This window comes from Zootermopsis nevadensis, unplaced genomic scaffold, assembly GCF_977971745.1.
Source record: "Zootermopsis nevadensis isolate Lab colony 2312 unplaced genomic scaffold, Znev_1.0 Znev_ptg000001l, whole genome shotgun sequence".
Taxonomy (NCBI): Eukaryota; Metazoa; Arthropoda; class Insecta; order Blattodea; family Termopsidae; genus Zootermopsis; species Zootermopsis nevadensis.
This window is the reverse complement of record NW_028259133.1, coordinates 7,508,845-7,535,854: the sequence shown is the minus strand read 5'-3', so window position 1 is coordinate 7,535,854 and position 27,010 is coordinate 7,508,845. Positions and strand designations below refer to the sequence as shown.

Sequence of the window (27,010 nt, the reverse complement as noted above, 5' to 3'; positions counted from 1 at the left end):
TCTCCAAAGTCTTAGTGCTGAGATTGAAAATGTTGGAACCTTGCTTCCACACTCACTGTATGTTTTGGCAGTGTTGTGCTAGTGCCAAGAAATCTTTTAGTTTCATATTGTATGAACATACTGGTTAGTTCCTCCAGTTGAGTTTCATTGGTCTGTTTAATTCTTTTATGCTAAATGCCTTTTACATTTGACATGGGTCAACATTTTCCTTGAAATGTTTCTTCTGTGCAGATGTTTTAGCCATTTGGTTCTGTAGCCTTTTGTTTTTTAGTTACTTCTTTTTACATAAGACAACAGGAATAAATCATAATGCAATACATATAAAACAAGTAAAATTCCTACTATTATAAAGATATCTTGTAATATAAACAAAGAGTTTATATAAAGTAGTGATATGTTACCACGGGTCAAGGGGTTGAAACTTGCTGATGTTTTGATGACCATCTCTGTCCATATCCTCATGTTTATTAATACTGTGTGTTCTGAGTGACCCACACATGTACCACAGAACAGATGTAGCATTCGTGACATTAAGTGTGTCTTTGCTTCAAGACAGGCCACAGACAGAAGGAGAGACTGGTAGGCACAGCGATGATACCACTCCAACAAATAGTCTCTCATAAAATTAGCAGACTCCTCACCAACCATCTATGTTCATATGCTGAGACCAGTCAAGCTAAGTTAGACCTAAAGGTTGAAGGTATTTACTGTGTGCCGCATGATTGCAGTCAAATTTACATTGGATAGATGGGCAGAACCATCGAAACCAGGTATAAAGAATACATGAGACAGAGAAGTTTGCAGTGGCAGAACATAGATTTGACACAGGACAGAACGTTGACTTTGGCAGTGCCTCGTTCCTGGATAAGGCCCAGGATATATGAATCATAAGTAAAAGAGGCTTTTGATATCAAGTTTCACCACAGTAACTGTAACAGAGATGGATTCTTTACTCTTGTTCATTCTTGGGATCCAGTGATTAACATAATCAAACAATTTAGAGATCCACCAATCCAAAGACATGGTCAAGCAAAGCAGGCACTTGACTTTGCCTACTAGCCCTCATTGGCTCAGATCTGTCAGATCCGTGTATGAGTGAGGGACAGGTATGTATGTGGGTCGCTCAGAACACACAATATGAATAATCCTGAGGATGAGGACTGAGATGGTCCTCAAAACATCAGCAAGTTTTGACCATTTGACATGGCTGATAGCCCGAGGAGCTTTTATTAGCAGTCTTGCGTATGGTTTTCCTAGAAGTTAATATGGAATATTGACACAGTTTAACACACGAACAACCACAAGAATAAACTTCATTCTCCATATTTAGTACTTTAAAGAATAGTCCCATAACATTTAGAAACTTATTTGGAACCTGAAAAAGTCTAAGTTTTTTTTTAAGTTAACATTTCTTTCTATGTTACAATGAAGTCTTGAACATTTCAATGCATAAAGAATGTTTATAATATGTTTTGTCATACAATGAAACATTTTTATCGCAATGAAACAAGTTAGTTCACCTGCATAACAATAGGGGGTGGGTTAAATTTGCTTTAGATCTGAATTTTTTGTTACTGAATAAAGTTAGTGAAAATTCTACTTTTATGAATTGTATCACCTGTATAATTTAATGTTAACTAATTACTTTGTGATGAACAACTGTTTTTTTGTTTGTGTATGCAAATTAAAGCACTAATTTCCACGCTTTCTCGACAACCATTGTCTTTCTTTTAGGATATTTCCATTTCTGTGTCAAGCAGTACGAAACTTTGTCAAGGATAGAGGGGAAGCAAAAGATGACAAAAAAGAGTACTATGTGAGTTTTACAGACGTACCTACTCGTCACAAAGTTCGAGAACTGACAACAGCAAAAATTGGAACCCTAATTCGCATCTCAGGACAGGTGGTACGGACTCATCCAGTTCACCCAGAACTTGTGTCAGGAACTTTTATCTGTCTGGACTGTCAGACAATGATAAAGGATGTAGAACAACAGTTTAAGGTAACCTTCACTTTTGTATTTTTTGAAAATAAAATTATCCTCGTAATTATGTTCTGAAAAAGTATAGTCTTCTGGATATTTTTTGAAGTATATTTGTGCCTTTTGTTGTGGTCCTGTTTGTAATCATATTAATTGTAAACTGCACAAATCACTGTTTTACACAGAGTTTTAAATTAATAAAATAATAATAGGGTAAATTTTGTAATGCTTTTTGCATCTTATTAGGATCAGTATCATTTATGGAAATTTATCTTGGTAGTCATTATATCATCCTTTTATCAGTAGAGTGTTATTTTGAGGCAGCCTGTACCTACTGTTGCATTCATATTTTGAGCATGCTGCTGCTGTTGCAAGGTTTCTGATATTGATAATTACAGTGATTATATACATTTGTGTTCCCATTTCTCCTTGTGTCATTGTTTTTCCTGCTCAACTTTTAATACACTCTGAATAGGTGTCGTTTGAAAGTCAATACACAAAAATGGTCATGGATAGTTCTCAAAAAATTAAAATGTGGAAATGATAGGGGAGTTGGAACAGTTGTAAACAGTGATAAAAAATTAGAATTGTAATTTTGGTTTTATGTTACTTATTTACTGTAATTCCCAAATGCAAATAATGAGTAGAAACCACAATTGGTGTTGTTTATTTGGTGGTATGTAGAATAAATACTTGAAGGTTATGTTTTTTGGCATATACGTGTTGCCTTGCCTAGTGCAAACCTATCACATTTTATTTCCAATTCCAAGTTTTGGATGATCAAAGCAAGCCTATAGCTGACGCGTGTCTTATTGGAAGACTTGTATTTTGTCTTTACTTATCTGTGGTTTATTTAATGGCTCTGTCAGAAGGTTAGTTTGTGTGATATTGAATGATAGAATAATTAATAATTGGAAAGGATGCAGAAGGAAGTGGCTCAATAGCCTAATTTGAGATGCTACCCCTTCATTTGTCTGGAGGGACTGAGGAAAACCACAAAATCTTGGTCAAAATATTTGGTCACTTTACAGATTCAAACCTGGGAACTCCCCAACAGAAGCACAGATGCTAACCACATAAATGTAACATTGGAGTATTATGGAAAATTCAGATGACTGTTCCAGCATTGGCTTTAATGTTGGAGCAAGGGTGAACTGTTTAATAAAATCATGGTTTATCTTCTGTGTCATTTGGTTAAAAATTGACATTTCAGGGAACAGCTTTATTCCTACCATCAGGATTTGATGATTACCAATTGACATGGCTGATAGCTTGAAAGGATTTTATTATTGTTAGTCACTATGAAAGCTTCGGATCATATACAGTGTACTATTTGTAACTGTTCCCTGAGAAAAGGGAATATTGTGTTGGAATGTACAATATGTGAATTGGATGTTATACAGAACGACTATAGTTTTTATTTTGGGTTTATTTTTCCTTTCAAAGAGCTGGGTACATGTTTTATCTGAGCTATATGATATTTAGATGAATACAGTACCGCTGTATTTTATAACATAGTTTGGATGGGAATCTTCCTACAAGGTCTAAAGGATAATTTATATTTCTTTTAAAAATATGTGTATATTTTTATTACACAGGTGCTCAAAAAATTTTTAAACATGCATATATTTTATAATGTGAAGTTTTTGTGGTGGCTGTCTTAAATAAAATCTTATTGGGTTATTGGTCATGACATGATTTAAACTTGCCAATGTTTTGAGGACAGAGGTGGTCCTTGAAATATTGGCAAGTTTTGATCGTCTGATAAGTCTGATGACCAGAAAAGATTTTATTGGCACATGTAATTTCTACAATACTAAATTTCACATGTCTAAGTGGAACTTTCATTTTAACTGGATTAACCATAACAAATTTTTTATATATTTAGCAATGTCAGAATTTGTATATTATGCAGTGTAATAGAGCAGAAATTTCATAAACACCCCAGTGTGATGTAACAATAGGTGTAATAGTCAGGTAATAGCATGTATGTTTCCTGAGTTTGGTCAAAGACAATAGAAAGGTTGAAGTGGTGATTTTTTAATTAGACAGCAGAAGCCAGTCCAGTGGCAGTCTGCTGGTGAGGTGGGTTGTGATTGAGTAAATTGAGTATATTCTTTCTTTAAAAATTAAAATGTACATCTTCAACAGTTTCGATTGGACTCTTCCATTTATTGTGTCTGTAATCTCAGCTTCTTATAACAACTAAATTGTTTTGTGCCAAACATAAGCACACATCCTACCTTTCAGTCACTAAGAATGAAGTAGCTTGATGGGTAGATTGCTCATATAATGCTGTATAGAATTTACGTAATATGAATCAGATTGATAATAAAACAGAAACTAAAGTGTTAAACAAATACAGTTACATTAATGAATGGTGCTAATGTTTATACTGTTGCACATTTTGAATTGTTTATGGTAGGGGTTTAAGAGTGTGGCACAATCATGTTACTTAGTATCCTCAAGATTGGCTAGTTTGCCCAGTGGTTATGGGGTTCATGAAGAGTGCTCGTTAGTTCAGCCTTTCCCATTTGGAGTTTAATATGCTCTTTTGGAATATGAAACTTCCACAAATACTGTCTGATCATATGCATATAATGGACAATCATTGGGACACTATTACAAACCTTGCATGCTTAGCCACAATTTAAATGCAGCAAAGTCTTCTCAGCAAAGGTGTATGCAGTGGGAGAAGCATTATCTGTGAAGACAATCTAGTTCAGTCCTTTGATGGGTGAGAGGTTGTTTTTCTTCATAAAGATCATAACCCTTTAAAGCCCAATGGCAACTATGTATTACCTGCTTTAACATCAAATAAATAACTACATTTTGTGTTTTTGGGTTTCATATGGTTATTTTTGTAAACAGATTATTTCCTCAAACAGCATTACTGTAACCAATTGATATTTGTAAAATGGAAGTGTTGTTTTCCTTTTTAAATATTTAGATATGCTTTGGCTTCTTTTATTAAATTTTTAACAACTTTTTATTTTATTTTGCTGTCATATGTGAATTATTATCTCTTCTAGTTCACAAACCCAACAATCTGTCGCAACCCTGTGTGCTCCAACAGACGACGCTTCATGCTAGAAGTGGACAAGTCGCTGTTTGTTGATTTCCAGAAAGTTCGCATTCAGGAAACACAGGCTGAGCTGCCTCGAGGGTGCATTCCTCGTAGGTGAGTTATCATTTCTGTAATTTCAGGAATGTTGGATAGGAAATTAACATTAATGTAGTGTATCTATTCAGCAGTCACAACATTCGTGACATGGAATTGTGCATTTTAACCTTGTTTTAATGAAAACTTGTAAATAAAATTTGGAAAATGCTTATTCTGTTAGGTACTTGTAATATCTAAAAATTATTGACATACAGTATAACCCTGTTAGAGTACCACTTCTTGTCCACCACCAATTTGACATCAAAGCTGGGATGGCTATAAATTGAAATTTTGTGTTTTGTTGTATTTTGATTACTGTATTAAATTTACAGATGGTATGTAAAATACTGTACTTTGGATTTTGAGGACAAAGTACAAGGTAAAATAGTGGAATATATCTGTGTGTTTTATAGCTTTTGGAACAGTCATATATATAGAATTCATTTTTACTACAGAATGTTCAGTCGTAGAGGAAACCTGATAACACCGCAGTGCAGATCAAACATTTCTTTGTGATTGTTATGCTACTATTTGGTTGCAGAATGAGTCATGCACACTTATAAACATGCGTCATTAGTTATCATATCCGATGTTTCTAGTGCAGTAATTTCCAGTCTTTCTCAGAGATGTGGTAGGCAGTGTACATCTTTATTGAAATGAAGTTCACCACTGAACAGCGTGTATTCATTATTGAAACATATGCAAGGAAAAAACTTGCAGAAACTGTATTTTAAAGTTTCATTGTAAGTATCCAACCTCACCAGTTCCCAAGAAGTCATGTGTATGTAAACTTGTGAAAAAGTGGCAGGTCATAGGTTCAGTGGCGTAAAGAGGCAATTGAAGAGAAATGTGCTAACTGAAGAAAAGGTACAGGATATTCAGGCACGACCCCAGATCAATCCTCAAAAATTGTTAAGACACGTAGCACAGGAAACCAGTGTTTTGCTGGAGTCCACTTTCACAGCCACAAAATTAATTAAATTTTGTACATTTAAAATAACAGTTGTGCATGAGTTGAAACAACCAGATTTTGCAGTAAGAATTCCTTTTTGAAACTGGCTACTGCAAAATGTGCATGTTGGAAGTGTGGATCTGCAGCTTCTGTTCATATCCAATGAAGCATGGTTTCCCATTAGTTTATGTCAATGCACATAATGTAAGAATATGGATTGATGACATTTATCTTGCTATACAAGTGCCATTACATACTGAAAAGGTTGTGCTGTAAGTCTGCAGTAAATCATTGGCCCCGTGTTTTCCCACGAAACCGTGAACTCTGACAGATACTTTAACGACATATTGAATCACTTCTTCAATCAACTGACTGCTGAAGAAAGACAAGGTGGATATTTTTAGCAAGATAATGCTACAACACATACTGCTAATGCAGCCATGGAACAGATAATTCTTTCAGTTGCCATGGATGAACTTTAGAAAGTGTTGCATAACTTCTTTAGGCGATGTAAGGCATGTCTGTGAGTAGAAGTGAGTAACTTTCAGCAGTTGTTATAAAGTATGGTAAGTTTGTCTTATCTTTTTACAATATCCTGTTATGAATATATTTATCTAGAGACTTATGTGAGGAAGTTAGTGACACGACTGGGAAGTAATTGTCACTGAACGTCTGCTGTGGTCTAGCATACAGCATGTTTCCTCCCTGATTAGAGGGCTGCCGTGCTTTCACACGCAGAAAATTTCCTCATTATTTAAATGCATTGTATACAGGTAGCCCTCGACTTTGCGCCGATTCAGAATAACGCCGATTTTGAAACCAGCAAGTCAAAAAGTGAAAAAAATATATTTTACTATTATTTATAATGTTTTACAATGTATCTCGTACTGATTCTTACACTAAATCGTAATTCTTCCATCGCTGATTTTGAATAAAGATTATAAATACAGTCATCTCTGCAATTACATATGTTTTGTTAACGCGAATTTTCTCCAATGAGATCGATGCATCGGTAAAAGCCGTTTGTGAAATGCAAACTTTTGCATATGCGAGTTTTCTCTTATGCAATCTCATTCCTGGCGCTTTAAACTTTCAAAGGACTTATTTAATCTCTGCGGAGGTACCGGGGTTATTTTTACTACGCGATTTTCTATAGGTCGGCATCTTACATGAATGCAACTATCACTTAACAGCAGAGATGACTGTACACATCAGTCACATGAAAGAATCGCCATCAATCGCGGGGATTGCCGATTGGAAGTGTCTAAAATATATTTTTTAAATTCCCTTTATTTTATTTACGTTATTTTGGAGCCTTAAATGTAATGCCATTATATTACTCGTCAATGTTTGAGTGCTGGGAACGTATGTCATTGACTTCCCATTGATTCACATTATAAAAGAGTTTAAATTTATGCCGTTTATGCCGGTTTGTCCAGGAACGCATCCTTGGCGTAAATCGAGGGCTACCTGTAATCTTATTTTTTGGAACAAGATACATACTAATTTTTGTATACAAAATGTCTCATTTGTCTGCTGTCTAATTATTTTTGGTTCTCCCTTAACAACTTAGTCAAATGCTGTTCCTTTCTTTGTACTGATTTGTCCTAACAAAATAATTAATGCATCCCAAGGTTTTTTCTTTTGTGCTTTTCAACAATTTTTTACAGTTGTACATGTTACATTTTCCATTTCATTTTACTCTCTCTCTCTCATTCTGAGAATATCTCCAACACAGTGCCAACTGATGGGATTTTTTACCCAGTAAAATGGAGAACTTATTGACACTATTTTGTTGGCTTGCAGCAAAATATTGGTCTTTGTAAGCACATACATTTTTCCACACCAAAACTTTCCCTGCACTTTTCTCAGTGTTACAGAAACTACTGGTTTTGATTGTTTGCACTTATGTTGGGGCCCCCACCCCCCACTCTGTGTCTATATTCAAACTGAAGTTCATATGGGTGCTGTATGCTATTCAGAGAAACTTAAAAAAAACTTTATCATGGAATAGTCCACTAGCCCTTTCAAACTTCAAAATGGGGCAGGTCTGTAACTATTTTACCAGCATTCTTGGAGTTTTACCTGTTATTGTGGGTAGCTTATTGGCAATATTTTCATTTTAAAATCAGTGCTCTTTCAATAGCAGATTTATCAAGTAACTGCCTGGATTTCATATGTTGCCATTTACACCACTCACCCCAAATAACACTCAACTCTGTTTCTAAGGAACTGTTGAGTAAGTTTTATTTGTTGACAAAGCAGTCTTTCTACAACTGAGTATTCAAGGGAATAGTCTGTAGCTGGTGGTAAAGCAGCAGTGTGGAACTGTGTCGGACTTGGTTATAATGCTTAATGATACATTGATCTTGCTACAGATGTTGGTGGATGGCAGTTAGTAGAGTTATCATTTTATTGGAGGGACGATTTCCCTTTGAAATTACATGTAGAATTGATGTTTCTAGGCTTCATGGTTGCAGTGGAAGGGCGGCAATATTTTGAGAGGCATTGTATCAGTGTTTCACCACATTGTTTTCATACCTGTCTCCTACCTACTAACTAATTAATTATATCACGTATGAGTTTAAAAAATAATGTGGGCCGTGCAATATTTATCCTTTTTTGAATTGGCTGTTACAGAAATTTGAAAATAATCAACATTTATTTAGCATTGATTGTTATGTCATTAGTATTGTTTGAACTGAAATGTTGATTTTTTCATATGTAACCTCTTGTACTCAGAGCTGATTGCTTATCAGAGTTTCCCACTACACGTACACTCTACAACAAAAATGAAGTTTTTGAAATTTTCCAAGTCTCAGACTGGAAGTGACGTAAGTGTACAACTGATGTCATAATTCCAATCATTTGTAATGTCCTTATATTTATTTGTGTGTGGCTTTTCTATACCTTCCATTAACTATAGCAGTTTATGCCAGACATCTGTTAAGCAAAGAAATCAATATGTCTGCCTAATTTGAATTAATATTAATGACTTTTTTGAATCCTTGGAAGGCGAAACAGAGGTGAAAGCTATACTTTGGTTCCCTTGTAGACTGGTGTGTGTGATAGGAGACTGGCGTTGATGCGAAGATCAAATTTGCAAGTTTTAATCCCATGTCAGCAGTATCTGCTGTCATGTGACTAGGTTAGTTTTGGGTTCAGTTACCAGCAGTAGCATAGCATATTATGTAGATGTGCACAATACTATATTTTCCCCTTGTATGTAATGTATTCTGGAACTCCCTCTACAAAATTTGGAAGTATAAGCTATCATAGCCTTTATCACATTGTTGGAGAGTTCAAAGTAGTAGGTCATATATAACAGACCTACCAAACATGTTAACTAAATAACTAACTAACTAGATGGCTTACAGAACCCGAAGGTTCATCACCGAATTAACCAAAGCCCTCCACCAGACCCTGTCCTGGGCCAACAAAATCCAGTCTCCTTCAACTCCTATCTCCCATAGATCCTGCCTAACATTATCCTCCCATCTACGTCTAGGTCTCCCCAGCGGTCTCTTCCCCTCAGGCTTCCCAACCAATACCCGGTGCACACCTCTTGTCCCATCCATGCACACTACATGCCCCACCCATCTCATTCTTCTCGACTTAATCACCCTGACAATACTGGGGGAGGAATACAGATTTTTAAGTTCGTCATTATGCAGTTTTCTCTATGTCCCATCGTCTTCTCTCCTAGACCCAAATATCCTCCTCAACACCCTATTCTCAAACACCTGCAATCTATGTTCCTCCCTCTGAGTGAGAGACCATGTTTCGCACCCATACAAAACAACATACCAAACATGTTAGAATTCTTTTATCTCATGTTGCCAGTGCCACATGTCTTATCGATGTTTTGGTGCTGATTAACATGTCTTCTTCTTCCTGTGGCTCTACAACCCAGTGTGGGTCTTGGCACCTCCTTCTTGAGGTTTCATTAGTCTTTTGAAGTGTGCATTTCTGAGTAGTGAGTGACAAGCACACTGCTTCTGCACAATTTCTACTCAATCTTGATTCTGTCTGCTAGATCCATGTAGTAGAGAATCAGGAGGGACAGGTGGGAAATGGCCACTGAATTCTGCTTATGAAACATCTCGTTCATGCTCGTATGGTTCTGCGATATGGGACTGCCGGCTTTACTTGCCCTCCGAAGGAAGTTATGCTACGGATTTGTATCACCCTTAAAAATCTGTTGACCTTCGCCAGATTTGATCCTGTGAACCTTATATCCAGTGGCCAGCACACTAATTACTAGTCCACCGAGGGCGACCTGATTAACATGTAGTTGCTCATATTTCCTAGAGATATCACTCGCTTGTATTCAGATGATGAAGGAAGCTTCGATGCTTTGATTTATGTATTATGAGTGACAATCTCACACACAACTTCCTGTTCCTTTGTAAACACATGGTTGCCTCATGTGTACAGAGATGACTGATGCATGGTATGGAAAAGTGAGATGTTTATGTAGAAGTGAATAGCTATAAAGGAAATTCATCCGAAAGCAATATTAAATGTAATCTGAAGATTTCATGCAAATCACATAGTACCTAAGGTATTTAGGTCTTTTTATGCAGATGTTAGTACATCTCCATGCTGAAATATGGCTGGCACAGAGCCCACTAGGTAGCATGGCAGAGACTGTGTTAAAATAGAAATTGCGAAAACATTTTTCACTTAATTACTGTGTATACATGTACAGAAGGAACTAAATAATAAAACATGGTTGTTTGTTTATTTATAATAAATACAGTGTGAATTTGATTTATTCTTCTCAGATTTATAAATAAATATTTTAAAGTATCCCCTCAGCATAGGGAAGCTTGGCTGTTATTGGGAGATGTTTTACTATCTATTTGGCTAGCATATGATTCCAACTAACAGTGCAAGTCAGTAGAATATCTTGAAGGCAGCAGTGAAACAGTAAATTAATTGCTGTCTGTGCTAATATATATCTCCTTCACTTATCTTTGTTATTGTTGAATTATGTTTGCATAGGCAACTGGTATTTGAAAAGGAGACTACTGTAGGTATAGTCTGGGGAAGAAGTACTGAAAAGCCATGGCTAGTTAGGAATTGCTTGTTACGATGTAGGTGCCAGAAAAAAACATTTTTAATTTTCCATACATGTAGCATTAAGAAACTTGGAGTGCTGAAGATATTTCTAGCTATAATGAAGTGTTTGGCATAAACTTTACATGTTTTTCTAGTTTTGATGTTTTTGTTGTTAGCTGTACATGTTCTGTTGCAGTTAAACCATTTGATTTTTTCAGTGTGGAGGTTGTGCTGAGAGCAGATGCTGTGGAAACTGTTCAGGCTGGAGATCGCTATGACTTCACAGGAACACTGATTGTTGTGCCAGATGTTGGGGCATTGGCTCTTCCAGGGGCCAAGGCTGAAGTTGGATCACATCACAAGGCCGGGGAGACAAACACAGATGGAATTCGAGGTCTCAAAGCCCTTGGTGTTCGTGAACTCCACTATCGCATGGCTTTTCTAGCATGTTCAGTCCAGGCAACCAATCCTAGGGCAAGTTGTGACTTATGTCATTAAAAATTATTATATAGTTTTAGTTGAGTTTGTAATGAGGTTGTTTCAGTCTTAGTTTCTCTTTTGTTGATTGTAGCAGTTATTGAGAAGTTGAAAAAGTGCAAATCCCCATATACTGATCAAATTCCAGCCAAACTGATCAAAGCAGCAAGTGAAACATTGTGTTCTGAGCTACACAAACTTATTTGCTCTATATGGAATTAGGAGGAAATGCCACAGCAGTGGAAGGAATCTATTATTGTACCAGTTCATAAGAAAGACTGATTGTAATAATTGTTGAGGAATCTCTCTTTTATTATCAACCTACAAAATTTTATCCAACATTCTTCTGGCGAGGCTGACTTAATATGCCACTGAAATTATTGGGGATCATCAGTGTGGGTTCCGTCATAATAGTTCTGCAACTGTTCAGATTTTATATAACATGTATTGTATTATTATGACTTATTCTACATCCTATTGTCATCTGACTAACTTATGGATCCATGGAATGTAATAAAGATGTATGTATGTATACATTTGCCAGATACTAGAGAAAATGTGCGAGTATAATGGGACAGTCCATCAACTATTTATAGGCTTCAAGAAAGCATATGACTCAGTTAAAAAGGAGCTCTTTACAATATTTAGCTTGAATTGGTATTCCTAAGAAGCTAGTCATACTAAGTAGAGTGTGTTTAAGTGAAACATCTGGCAAAATTCGTATAGGTAAATAGTATTTGTCCAATACATTTCCTATTCACAATGGCTTGAAACAGGGAGATGCTCTATTGCGGCTGCTTTTCAATTTTGCCCTAGAATATGCCATCAGGAAAGTCCAAAAAATAATTAGGGCTGTTTAGAATTGAAATTGATGCATAAGCTTTCGGTCTATGCTGATGATATTAATCTGTTGGACAATAATATAAATACTTTAAAAGCAAACACAGAAACACTCCTAAGCGCAAGTAGGATGTTGGTCTGGAAATAAATGCAGAAAAGACAAAGTATATGATTATGTCTCAGCATCAGAATTCAGGACAACCAGAATATAAGGATAGCTAACGAATCATTCAAAAATGTAAGAAAATTCAAGTACTTGGGACCTACACTAACAAGTCAGAATGAAATTCATGCATGGGGGAGGGGAGGGGTGTTTACAAGGTATTGGTTGGGAGGTTTGAAGAGAGGAGACTGCTGGGAATACCTAGGTATATATGGGAGGATAATAATAAAGTGGATCATTGGAAAATAGGGTGAGATGGTATGGACTGAATTCATCTTGCTCAGAATATAGACTGGTGGCAGGCTCTTTTGAACATGATAATGAACCTTCAGGTACCATAAAGGGCAAGGAATTTGTTGACTAGCTTGCTTCTCAAGGACTCTGCTTATGGAGATACATAAAATCAGAATATATAGAAAAGTATACTGTGTAACATCATACTGAATTTCACTGAGACATTAGTTTTGTTCAAAAGCATATACACAGATTGAAGAGGTACTTTGATGTGTTTGTGCATTTCAGTTTGGGGGTGGAGAATTACTAATGGAAGAGATTACAGCTGAGATGATGAAGCAACAGATGACTGATGCAGAGTGGAACAAGGTGTATGAAATGAGCCGTGACCGGAGCCTGTACCAGAACTTGGTTGAAAGTCTTTTCCCATCCATTCATGGCAATGATGAAGTTAAGCGAGGTCAGCACACTGAATTAACCTCGAACTTTGGATTTATTTGTAATCAAGAAACAGGAGGGTCATAGGTTGCTTTATGCACAATACTGAGTGTAAACCCATTGAAATTTAATCGGGATGTTGTATTTGGAAACCCTCTTTACCCATTCCATCAACAGGAGTGAAAGTCCCCTTGGGCTATCACCCCTGGAGCAAGGTAACTAGACTCATGTAGCATATTATGCATAAGCAGCATGATCTAACCGGACGGACGTTCTTGTCTTTGCAAATCTCTGCAGGACATTAATCTTCTTCTGTGTTATGAAATCATCACTCATCATGGTGCGTAATGAGTGATAACGAGGACAATGCTGATGCAATGTCAAGAAAAGGGCCAATTCACCCGATATTTCAACCAGTCAAAGCTCTAGACGATGTCCTTCCACCCCAAGTCCTTTCATTAGCTTAAAAATGGTCTGAATTGGCTAGTAATCAGTCATTAGTCATTGAGATGAGCATCAGGTAAGCCTCAAACTCACCTAGCATGCTGTTTGCTGCTCTCAGCGTTTGTGAATATTGTTGGTTTCTCTGTCACTGGTTATTGTCAGTTTTTACGAATAACTTCTAGCATTCCATGAGGTAAATTGGTTCTGCTTGGGACCCATTAGAATTATTAGAAGATGTTACATATATTCAAACTAATAACTATGAACTGGAACATTGTATGGTGTGCTTATCGACTAATTTGGGGCTCTCAGGTTTTTCTTTCAAACACCTTGTCTTCTTCCACTTTCATATTTCGTCTAGCCATATCTATAATCAGCCCTTTCTACTTGTAAACTGGCCCCGTTTGTGTGCTGAACACCTGCCACACTTGCCATGTCTGAACCATGTTACACCCTGTGCTGCATATGACAGCTTCTATGTTATAGTCAGTATGCTGATTTAAGGCCATATGAGTTTATAAACTCCTGCCTCACCAGCAGGAATCTGTCCTATCTTCATGGTGCTGACCCACAGTCTTTGGCACAAACTCCAGCATGTGTCTCCATGGAAAACTCGGAAGTGAAGGCGAAGTGCACCCTTCTCACTGCCCCCTACTGCAAGATCCAGGTATCAGAAACCTGATCTCAATTCATGTAGACTCCATGGAGTCTGGCACTCCACTGCCACCCATGCAGATTTGTTACATAGGGAGGGTATTGTGGTACCAACAGGTTACCACTGAAAGGAAAATTATATAATCAGCCACAAGACCTCTGAAACCTGCGGGTGTAGAGTGGGGAGCCATGAGCAGTTTGTGTCTGTGGAAGGGGCTTAAAATCATCAATAAGAGCCAAGAAACAACAACATTTACTTGACTGGTTTCCCAATTCTTTTGCAATAAGTTGTCTAAAAGTGGATGTCATCTTAAAGCACACCCCAGATATTTGATTGGTGTTACTTCAGTTGAAGTTAAATGTAACTTGGTGTCTGTTTACTTTGCAGTAGAATTTTGGCATAATACTAATGCTTCAGTGTGTGGTTAACAGGTGTAGTCTTGATGCTCTTTGGCGGGGTTCCTAAGAAAACAATGGAGGGAACTACCCTGAGAGGCGATATTAACTGCTGTATAGTAGGAGACCCAAGCACTGCTAAGTCTCAGCTACTTAAACAGGTAAACCAGGAGCTATTATTTTGTACCTTTTGGTATTGACAAATTGGATTTGTGCAGTTCAGGGAGCACTAACAAGTTTCAGTGATGTGTTATTTTGAATCTCAGGTATAACAGAGTTTATATTTGTGCTCATTGACATACATAACACACTCCTCAAGCTAGTGGACAAACCTTTGTTGATGATTGCTTCCTGTTATAATTCAGTTGAGAAAATGTCATCCTCATGATGGTGATCTGGATTTTGGCACCATATAGACTCTCATTAAGAAAGAACTTCCCTATAGAGTTCCACTATGTTAGATTTGAGGTTTTCACATTGGTGAGGATGATGGTGATGTTCTGGGTTTTGTTACTGTGTGGTCTACTTGGAGCCAAAACGAAAATGATGATCATCATTATCCACACTGCTGTGAAAACTTAAAATCACAGATCATTCTGTATGTTTTAAAAATGATAGGTGTAAGCAAATGCATGCGCGCACACACGAAATGAATTTGGCATTTGTTTTGTATGGTTATTGAATGTATTTTCTTACTTTGAGAGTGGAGCATAACTTCCTAGTGTTTGAAAAGAGGGTGCTTTGATGAGGGATGAAGGAAATGTGCAATTAAGATACAATATACTAAATTTTGTCATTTATTCAGGTTAATAAAAATTGCATAGAGAAGTTTATTAGTGAAACTTCTAATAAAATGGCTTCCAGGAAGACCTCGTGAGAGATTGGAGGATAACATTAATATGCATCAAAGGGAGGTATGTTATTAGGATGGAGATGGATTGAACTGACTTTGGATCTTGTTTGATGCCAGCCAGGCTTCGGTATTAAGAATGTTGAATTTACTACCAAGTCATGTCACTTCATATTAACAAAAAAGAGATATTTCAAACCTTACCTCAGATATGTGTGTGTGTTTGTGTATGTATTGTAGTACCATTGGAGGTAAGTATTTCCACCAAATTTTACTGATTTATGGCCACTACATTTTTGGGTGCATACAGTTGAGTTTGTCAAAATACTTGTCTCTCTTCTTCTTTTTCCTTTTTCTTTCTTTCTTCAAAATTTGTCTTAGAAAATGGTATATATCTTATTCCCAAACTGAGGTACAGAACTCACTTTATGCATATTTCAAAGCTTATAAAATGCCATTTCCAGTGATGTTACACAAATATATTCAGCACATGATGACAGACTCGCGGGCAACAAGCCACGTCAGATGGCTGAATGGTGAATGAACCATTTCTTTCACCACCGTTTTGAGAGCCATCTGCTCTCATTCTCAGGGCAGCTGCGAAACGAAACTGGTCCTATGTAGCATGCTCGCCAATGGGAACTGGCGGTGGACGGCAGGTAGTAGCATTGTGTTGCTGGTGGCCCGTCTGCGCTAACCAATAGGAACTGGCAGATGAGGTCAAGTGCTCACTCTTGCTGTCTCGGCTATCCGCGCAGACAACAGTTTTGTCACAGGATACCAGGTCCGGCTTAGCGTGAAACCATAATCCCTTTATCGCTACATAGGACCAGTTTTGTTTCGCAGCTGCCCTGAGGATGAGAGCAGAGACGGCTCTTGAAACGTTAGCAGAAGAAATGGTTTATTCACCATTCAGCCACCTGATGCGGCTTGTTTCCCAAGAGTCTTTCATCAACTTTGGTTGCCGCGAAAGCCTCACTTTATATATTCAGCACAGTTATGTTTTCTAAGTCTTTCACATTTGACCTTTCACCATGTATTTCTCTTTGAGGTAGTTTAAGTTAAACAAGTATTGTGTGAATGTAACAATTATTTAAAACTCTGAAAATATCAAGTTTGGATTCCATGGGATTGGGGTTTTTGAAGCATTTTACTGTGAAGTGTCACTTCTTGTATTAATGAGGCAACTTCAAGCAACATGTTTCTTTTAAATTCTTTAACAAACTAATTGGATGGCTTACCAGACCTGAAGGTTCATCACCGAATTACCGGACCTTGTCATGGGCCAACAAAATCCAGTCTCCTTCGACTCCTATCTCCCATACATCCCGCCTGAGATTATCCTCCCATCTACGTCTAGGTCTCCCCAGCGGTCTCTTCCCCTCAGGTTTAACAACCAGTACCCGGTGCACATCTCTTGTCCCATCCATGCGCGCTACATGCCCCACCCATCTCATTCTTCTCGACTTAATCACCCTGACAATACTAGGGGAGGAGTATAAATTTTTAAGTTTGTCATTATGCAGTTTTCTGCAGACCCCATCGCCTTCTCTCCTAGACCCAAATATCCTCCTCAACACCCTATTCTCAAACACCTGCAATCTATGTTCCTCCCTCAGAGTGAGAGACCATGTTTTGCACCCATACAAAACAACAGGCAAAATTATTCTTTACATTTATTAATTCAGGTTAATGTAAATAATGTATATACATTGAGAAAGATTGTAATTTATACAGTAAGATACCTTCTTGTAAGAAAGCTATTTGTATAAAAGTTATAAATACAATCTTGTAAACACTTCATGGCATTTGGTCAAAACACATTTTCTTTAGATAACTCACCTGAGAAGTGTAAGGTTCTTTCACCCTGGTTACTGTGGATTACAGATGTATGTTTTATTTCACTGTAATTACGGTTTTCAGCACAAGCCATGTGGTTACAATCCCATTTAATGTCAGATTCTTCTTCAATAGAAGTTATGAATATTGTTTTAGTTGACTATGTCTGTCATGGAAATGTGTTCAAATAAATCTTTGGAGGTGTGGTTACATATTAATGTGTGAATCTGAATATGCCAAAAAGCATTGCATGCCACATAACTGATGTTCTTTGATGAGAGAACAGTAGGATTGTGAATGAGAAAGAATTAATGTCATATTTATATGAAAATTGAGGATTTACCTGTAATATAGAAATCTACGGAAATATAAAAAGTTGCAGGACGAGCGAGAGATATAATATTTTTGGCAAGTAGATTTGTGCTAGCACTGCTATCCATTACAATTCTGGTGGATTGAATAGTTTGCTCGCTGCTCTGCAAAGTACAGGCATTTATCTTAAAATTCTCAAAGTTTAAGACTGAAAAATCAGTATAAAATAAGTAAACAAACAACTAATAACACTATAGTGTTAATAGTCGTTTACTTATTTTATATTCTAATACACTACATGGTATGCAAAGTTTTGAAATGAAAAATCAGTGTTTGAATTGAGGTCAAGATATTTCTTTTCGCTCTCATCTTGTAAGTTCAAGACTTGTTCATGCCTATTATTGTTCATAAGTATGGTGTTTCTTTTACTGTGTTACATGTGAAACTTCTGCAAATAAACTACTAATATTATTTATGACATTAACAGTAGGTATTAATTAAAGAGCCAGGGTAGCTGAGTCAGTAATATGTCCAAGTATGAGATGTTCGTCTTGGGTTTGATATTTGGCAAGGCCAAAGGATTTATCTTCTACTCTTTGCATCCAGACTGGCTGTGGGGCCACCCAAACTCCTATCCATTGGGTACTGGGGGTCATTTCCCCAGGGGGTATATTGCAGTTTGAGTGTGATCTGACCACCCCATCCCATCTAGCGCCATGTTACCAATGGTGAAACCTGGTGTAGAAGCCAGATCATGCAGAAATGCGGTATTACTAAATTCCCTTAACCTTTATCTTACTAGCGTTCCCAGTCTGGTACGTAAGTTGTGTACTCAGCCCTACGAACGTTCCCGGAGCGGAACTCAAAACTTGCAACACTGTAAGTAGACTTGGCTACGTCTTTTGGCCTTTTTAGGGGCTGCAAATATTGAATCACTTTCTCTAGGGTTTTTACAAGGTTAGCCTGAGCTGTCAACCCTGAAACTATAACCATAAAAGCAATAAACATTGTTATTGTCAAGTGGGTTTCAGCTTGGTTTCAGATTCCCTAATCAAAGCTACTCACATTCCTCGGCATGATCTGTGAAAAGAATGTGTATCCGCTGAAGTAGGGGAAACAAATTTTTCTGTGTGGTCATGAGTTCACAACCATGGCTTCTACCATGTCGAATGAGCTTCCAAAGAAGAAAGTAAAGTTACTAAGGCCTATTTAGGCAATTAAGATATTAACTGCATTTTTAAAAACTCTATGTATTCTCTGTTCTATTCGAATAAATACGGCTTTTACTTTGTCAATTTATCATGTTTACATTAGATAATATTAAAGTTTTCCTTAGAGCATGCTCAAAAGTTTAAAAACCTGCAAAGAAACTCTGCAGGGCTGCTACCACTTTGCCACTTAAATCCCTGTCGTTTAAAGGTTAAGAGTCACCATGGTGCTGAAGTATTTTAATGATAACAAAAGTAATATTAATATGCATTATATAGTAAATAATTCTTGTATATTCTTCCAATTTCAGTTGTCCAGCAGCACAGTGCTACAAGACTTGAGCATTTGGCACTGTCTTTAGCCTGTTTTTGAACTAAGTACTACTACTTACACTCTCTTTCTGCAGGTAGCAGACTTTAGTCCTCGAGCAGTATACACTTCTGGAAAAGCATCTAGTGCAGCTGGTCTGACAGCGGCTGTTGTCAAAGACGAGGAGTCATTTGACTTTGTAATAGAGGCTGGTGCCCTTATGTTGGCAGACAATGGTATTTGTTGCATTGATGAGTTTGATAAGATGGACCCTCATGACCAGGTGGCAATCCATGAGGCTATGGAACAGCAGACAATCTCAATAGCCAAGGTGGGTGGTGTCATAGTGTAATGGAGCTTAATATTTTTATTACATGAATGTGTTGAAACGAGGTACAGTGAAAAGCCATCATACCTTTAACTTACATGTTTAACTTCATATATTTAATCTAATATCACATATGCATTCCTGAAGAATACATAGCCCATATTAGGAATGCATAACAAAAATATTATTTTTATTCTTATGTCTTTTTGCCCTTTGAAAGTAGTACACGTAATTGTGAGTGTTCATACTGCAGATTTGCATCTGGGATTACACCTTGTTGTATAACACACTCTTGACTTATGACTGGTCTTTTATGTACAGTATCACTGCTGTTGATGCTATCACCAGCCTGAACGCTGTCGTCACAAAAGCCATGGTTCAGGCAAATTCCCATGGGTTTGCCAGAAAGTCAAAATTCCCTCATTGGTTTTGGGTGGTTTATGGTATTACTTTTGGAAGAATTGTTACTATTACAGGTTGCCCTCGGTGGACTAGTGCTTAGTGTGCTCTGCACTTGACTCGAGGTGTACAGGTTTAAACACGGCCGAGGTCGATGGATTTTTAAGGGTGATAAAAATTCGTAGCACACCTTCCTTCAGAGCCGGCGGTCCCATGTTGTAGATTTACAGCATGCAAAAGAACCGTACAAGCATGAACAAGATGTTTTGTGTCGTTAATCGTTAGAGAAGCTGCCTTCTCTGTAGCTTTTTGGCTTTCTCTGTCATCCCATCACAACAATGTGGGAAATTTATAGCAAGTTGTAAATCTAATTCTTGACCACTGATAGTGATAATGTGTGTACCTTTTTTTTATTTTGAAACTTGCTGCACTTGTGAGTGTCATTGCATTACTATAATTTCTGTTCCATTCATGTGAGAAAAGATTAGTAACATATATTTTGTTTTTGTAGGCTGGAGTAAGAGCAACTCTGAATGCTAGGACATCTATCCTTGCTGCAGCAAATCCGATAGGTGGTCACTATGATAGAACTAAGTCATTGCAACAGAATATTGCACTCACAGCACCAATCATGTCAAGATTTGACTTATTCTTTATTTTGGTTGATGAGTGTAATGAGGTACTATGTGCTTTCTCTTTTTATTTTGTATGTTTTCTTGTAGACTGAGGCTTTGATAATGCAATAAAATTAAAAATATTGTTTATACTAATAATTAATATATTTTAACTTTGTGTTCCAAGTGGAACTTCATATTTTCTGGTAGGTTATAACATTTTGCATGACTAAGTGGTACTGATGCATACATTCTAGAATAATTAAAATAATTTGTATGACTACAATCATACAACAGCCATACGCAGTCATAACAATTTTTAGAATCAAAGTATACAAATTTTTAAATTGTTTTCTTAATACATACGTTCTGAAGAAGGAAGAATGTTAAACACTTGTCTTTGTTTAAATGATAGTTTTGTTCTTTTAATCCATTGGTTTTCCATCATGTCAATTGTGACCCTGACAGTGCTCTGTGTGGGTTCAAAATTAAGTAAAAATGTTCTGTGTTTTGTAGAATTGTCTGAAAAGCCACTTTTATTCAGAACAAACATAAATAGCTGCTTTAGTAATAGTATTTTGTACATATATGTGCATTCATAAATTTCTGTCATTGAATCAGACTGGTGTTTCAGAAAAGTTGGTTTGGTGTGAAAATTCCCTGGTTTCATCTTTCAGTGTTTGTTTATTTGAATTTACTTTTATATTTATTGCTGAATTATGTATAATATAGGAAACTAATTTTTATATTGCAAATTTTGTTCAATATAATGTTGTGTGTCAGGTGGTGGATTATTCAATTGCCCGCAAGATTGTGGACCTACATAGCAACAAAGAGGACACTGTGAAGAGGGTGTATTCTCGGGAGGAGGTGCTACGTTATATCACTTTTGCTCGTCAGTTTAAACCCCTAATCAGTGAGGTAAAATTATACATTATTTTAATTGTAGACTAACTTGATGCAGCTTTCTTTAGAGCATTATTTCCACATTTACCATGTTTTCTGGAGTGGAAGGTTTATCTCATGGAAAATGCTTTCTTATAGTCTAAAGATATAACAAATCCCCCAAACCTTTGCATGTCTTTTAGTTCAAAATATATGGTACATAGATTTTAAAGAGAACTTGCAGTTAGTTATTTTTTATTAATTCTTCTAGATCATTGACATCAGTTTAATCAGTCCCTCTGCACCTTGCATTTATTTACTACTTCTGGAGTTTAAAGTGTACTGGCCCAGTTTAAAAAAAACAGTATCTATTAGGCACTTGATTTCAATTACCGTTGTCATCAAATATTACAATTAAGTGACTGAGGAATGGAAAGAAAAATACAATCTTTATGTTAGACCATCATTGCTTATATCATAACTTCCTTTTCCACACCTCATCTAAGGGAAAGGACACTAACATAAAGGTTTTGGGGTCAAACACAAACTTTGACTACCCATCAGAGATAAAGTTGAAGTATATCGTGTAATTACTTAATTCATTATCACACTACACATGTGGCTGGTATGTCTTTAAGACTACTTCAACATATCCCGCTGTCTATTCCATAGATCCTCTATTGTGTGTCAGTTGTACCCTAATAAACCTGTCAGTGATTGTCCCTGAAATACCATAAGGTGCAATCTTTAATCCCCTTGATGATAACTTCATTAGCTTGGAGAAATTAATAACATTTTTTACATGTCACACCTTGGTGTCCGCTGAGGCAAGAAACAGCCACATGTAATGCCACAGCACAGTCCAGTAGAAGTCAACATTGTGATAAACCTGGCTGATCGTAAATTGCGTAACCAATGGATGGGTGAGAATGAATGTCTAGAAGTAGTTATGACTTACTTGCCACAGGCAAAGAAAGAAAGGGGGGAAAAAACTTTCTTGGGTAACATTTAATTTCTTTATTAATGTTACTTGACAGGAGGCAGCAATCCTTCTGGTGGAACAGTATGCTCATCTCAGGCAGAGGGATAGCTTGGGTGGAGGGAAGGCCACTTGGAGGATCACTGTTAGGCAGCTGGAGAGTATGATACGTCTCTCAGAAGCTATGGCTAAAATGGAATGCTCTGATGAGGTTAGTATTTTGTAATGATATTCAATATGTGAAGATCAAGGTGCAAATGATGAACTGAGACCAGCATGCTTTTGTGTTTCAGAGGCCTAAAATCTGGAAAAATTGTGCTTGACATAAGTTTAGTTGGTAAACCTTAGGTTCCAAAACAGTGAATAGCATTTTGTATTTAATATGTAGTCCTGGAGTCATCATCCACAGTGTAGAAATTTCAGACGTGGAGTTTAGAACTACCTTTGAATCAGTTCTGTATGTTGTCTGTATAAGTTACTGAAAACACACTGTTTGTTTAGTACATGGCATATTTCTCGTATTGGTTTAATTGAAATAGTGCTATTGATTTACTTTGTTTATTCTTAATTTTTGGTTCTGATACTGTTTTCCATCTTCAGGATGAAATTGATAAAAATGGATGAGAGATTGGTTATATAGGAAACAGTGGTGAGGAGTCAGACCACATGGAGAACCATTTTGTAACCTCATTTAAGTGTGCCTTCCTTTCCTTCAAAATATAAATTCCAGGCTTCCGTGACTGAGTAGGACCCTGCTACATGCCCCACTCTCTTTTTCTTGGTGCTTCTCTGCCCCTTCAAAGAGATGCTTCTGTTCATTGTTTTCTCTACAACCCATGTACAGGTGTGGCAGAAATATTGAAATGTTTTGTAATTTTAATTGCATATAATGCCAGTAGAGGATGCGAGTATACATGGGACTGAAACGCAGCATAGACCTTATAGTTTAGTTTACCATGGAACGTTGGACTGAGGGAACGTGTGCTGTGGAGCTGTTTCTCAAAACAGGTTCAATTAAAAAATCGCAGCAAGGATTTCAATAAGAGTTTAATTAATGCTAAGCTCCTTTTCCCAATGCAATTCATCGATGGGCAAAACAGTGGAGTGAAGAAGGGTCTGTGATGAATAAGAAACCGCCTGGTTGTCATCGTTCTGTTTATACGCCTGAGAACATTGCTTGAGTGTTGGAATCTGTGCAGTGCAGTCGAAGAAGATTAGCACGTAGGCATTCTATAGCTTTAGGAATGTCTGACTGAAGTGTAAGGTTTATCTTACACTCTGACTTGAACTTCCACCTTTACAAGACTCAGATTGCGCAACAGCTTAGTGCATGCGACAAGGAACATTGTGTGCATTGCTGTCATTAACTCATGTGGGTTATTAACTGACAATCCAAACCTGCTTTTGTTAATGACTGATTAGACACATTTCCACTTAAATGGAACTGTTAATAAACAAAATTTTAGATACTGGTCTGATCATAACCTTCATGAACTTCATGAATGTCCCCTTCATGACCAAAAAGTGACAGTGTGATGTGGGATGTCAGCTGTAGGTGTTAATGGACCCTACTTCTTTGAAAATGAGAATGTACGAGCTGTGACATTTACAACAGAACCCTACAAAGGCATGCTGGAAACATTTCTTACACCACACTTATGAATGTTACAAGGAAATCAACATAAGTGGCTTTAGCAAGATGATGCTCCTGCTCACACAGTGGGAATTTCCATGGCTGTGCTTTGTGGGTTCTTTCCGCAACAGACTTCTCATTATGGTGATGTGCCTTGGCCTCCTCGCTCTCCAGACCTCTCTGCTCCTGACTTTTTTCTTTGGGGATACCTGAAATGCAAGGTGTTCGGCAGTTGACCAGGGACATGAATGAGCTGAAAACGAGATCAAGTCAGCAACATTACAAGGATATGTTTCAGGAAATATTGATGAGCTACTCCATTTGTGTGCACCAGTGCATTCAATGTAATGGTGCTCACTTAACAGACTTAATTTTCAAAATGTGAAACACTAAAACAAAATGTCATTGATGCAGGAGAATGAAATGTTTTTCAAGTAAAATAATTTGTTTATTCTAAGAAAGTTATGTCACTTTGAAATAGTTTCATTATTTTGCTGCACTCTGTATTATATCTTTTCATCCTGAAGGTGGAGGCAGTATGTTTTTGTCAAAATCCAACAACATTTTACTATACAGCATGAGAACCCAGAGAACTGTATACATATTGCTATGAAAACCAAAAATGTTAAAATCTAGATTAGGTTGGTAACATTTAGTCAGATATATAGTTAAGTTGTTAAATGATGAATTGTTCTGAGTGTGTTGCAGATTTTGTTCATTAAAACATTAAACAAACTAGCAGTATGATTTCTTTGCTGTAAGTGTACAGCAGATATGATATTCGCTATCACTTATTGTTCAGTTTGAATCCTATTTAAAGCAGATGTCACTCTTGTGCACTGTTAATTCATGTTAATATCTTATATTAGTCGTGACAGTAAAAGGGTGTCATAATACTTTGGCTTATACTTCACTAAACTGATTTCTAGATTATATTACTGTAGATACCTATAGGCTTGTGACATGTAGTGCATATTTAATAAACTGTTTTATAGAAACAAGCAGTTTAGACCAATAAAAAGGTTGTATGCACAGTGTTTGACATAAAATAGTGATTAATTACTTGGATACCATCCTGCACTTTAAACTTGTTGCCATAAAGTTGAACTAAATTTTTATTTAGTTTCAAGCCATATTTAAAATATTTGTTTGAAGTGACAAAAATTCTGTCTGTTGTTAGGTGCATATAAAACATGTGAAAGAAGCTTACCGTCTGCTGAACAAGTCGATCATTCGTGTTGAACAGCCTGACATTAATCTAGATGAGGAGGAACAACCGGCAGATGAACCTATGGATTTGGATGGAGATAATATGAATGCACCTCATGCTGAGTCTGAAGCAGTGAATGGTGTGTATGTACATATACGTAAACCATTTTCCCATATAATGGTCCTATCCCAGAAAAAGTGCTTCCTCCCTCATGTGCATGTGCATTATATCCATTTACTGGATTGTACATTGACCCAGCTAACATTCAGCAACCACAGAACTTACAGATTGATTCTGCGATGTTTGTAACGATGTGAAAGAAAATGCTGTAGGATATGTTTACCTTGGTGCAGTCACACGCAACATCATTCTAGGTTTTTGAATACCAGGGCCATTTATATCCATGTTGAGCAGTGATAAAATCATTTATGGATAATTTTATACCAGAACATACATTTTAAGATGTAACTGTTAATCAACTATAATGTTAATAGACGACAACTCTTACTTTTAATACCTGAACATTTTAATATATTTACTATATCTATAACAGTATTAATGGACTTTATGTGTGTGCACATCCATACACACACACTCTGAATTTGCTTGTGAATAACATGTGACCTTATTTTTGGACTGGAAATGTAAAAATAAAATTAAGTATTAACATGTTTAAAAATAAATAAAATGTTGGTAGTGTAAAAAATTTAAAAAAGAATGAATATGTAGTATGTGTATTAAGATTAGCCATTCAGAGTTTTAGCATTAGAGACAGCGATGATAAAAATGAGGCATGCAATCTTGAACCTGTGAGTAGTGGTTATGGGTACAGGTAGTTACAATGAATGCTGTTTTTAAACAAACATCTTGATAGGTGAAAAGCACTTAATTAAATTTATTTCATATTACCATTTATACCATAGTAATTTAATGAAAGGTGTACGTATTCTGTAGTATCAAAACAATGTATTTATTGTGCTAGCAATTTGTACATGCTTCTAATTACAGAGATATGACTTAACTTTGAAATCATCTTATAGTAAGGAAAATACACTCTTATTTTACATATTTCTTGAGAAAATTATAAATATTTTGTCATCTCAAGTCTACAAGTGGTTGTCTTTATTACTGTGTGTTAGGTAACAAGAATATTTTTTGAATATTTCTGTCTTCTGGGTTGTTGCGCTGTGTAGTCTGGTCGATGTTAACCATCGTTTCAGAGGTCATACTGCCTCCGTCATCTGGAGGCAGTATGATCTCTGAAACGTTGGTTAACATCGACCAGACTACACAGCGCAACAACCCAGAAGACAGAAATCTTTATACTCACCGGTGTGAAAACCTCAAATCTTACAAGAATATTTTTTGCCCATTGATTGAGATTTTCTCTTTGTTTTTGAGTTTGTACCTTTTCATGTGAGGATGGAAACATCCAGTTTCTGAAACATGTTTTGTTCAGAATACAAGGTGATGGTTTAGTAACCTGATAGTACTGATTGTAATATACTATTGTCCTTTGTCAGAATCATTTGGAATAGAATATTCTTTGTACTTAGTAACATAACATGACATTTACTCTTCTTTGGTTTAGACAATTTTAATATATTTAACTTGTGCCTATAAGGAACTTATTAAAC

The 27,010-nt window shown here is 36.6% G+C and overlaps 1 protein-coding gene across 2 annotated transcripts in view; it reads left to right on the top strand.

Annotated features, from left to right (window-relative positions):
* The window catches only part of Mcm6 (minichromosome maintenance 6), a 35,851-nt gene that overhangs the window by 2,478 nt on the left and 6,363 nt on the right, over window positions 1–27,010 (top strand). For both annotated transcript variants that reach the window (XM_022065712.1, XM_022065711.1), the window contains exons 3-12: window positions 1,735–2,002; window positions 5,014–5,162; window positions 11,379–11,634; window positions 13,163–13,334; window positions 14,843–14,967; window positions 19,423–19,656; window positions 20,564–20,731; window positions 21,450–21,587; window positions 22,589–22,741; window positions 25,344–25,512. In XM_022065712.1, the coding sequence (XP_021921404.1) occupies window positions 1,735–2,002; window positions 5,014–5,162; window positions 11,379–11,634; window positions 13,163–13,334; window positions 14,843–14,967; window positions 19,423–19,656; window positions 20,564–20,731; window positions 21,450–21,587; window positions 22,589–22,741; window positions 25,344–25,512 (1,832 nt within the window). The remainder of the gene's footprint in view (window positions 1–1,734; window positions 2,003–5,013; window positions 5,163–11,378; window positions 11,635–13,162; window positions 13,335–14,842; window positions 14,968–19,422; window positions 19,657–20,563; window positions 20,732–21,449; window positions 21,588–22,588; window positions 22,742–25,343; window positions 25,513–27,010) is intronic.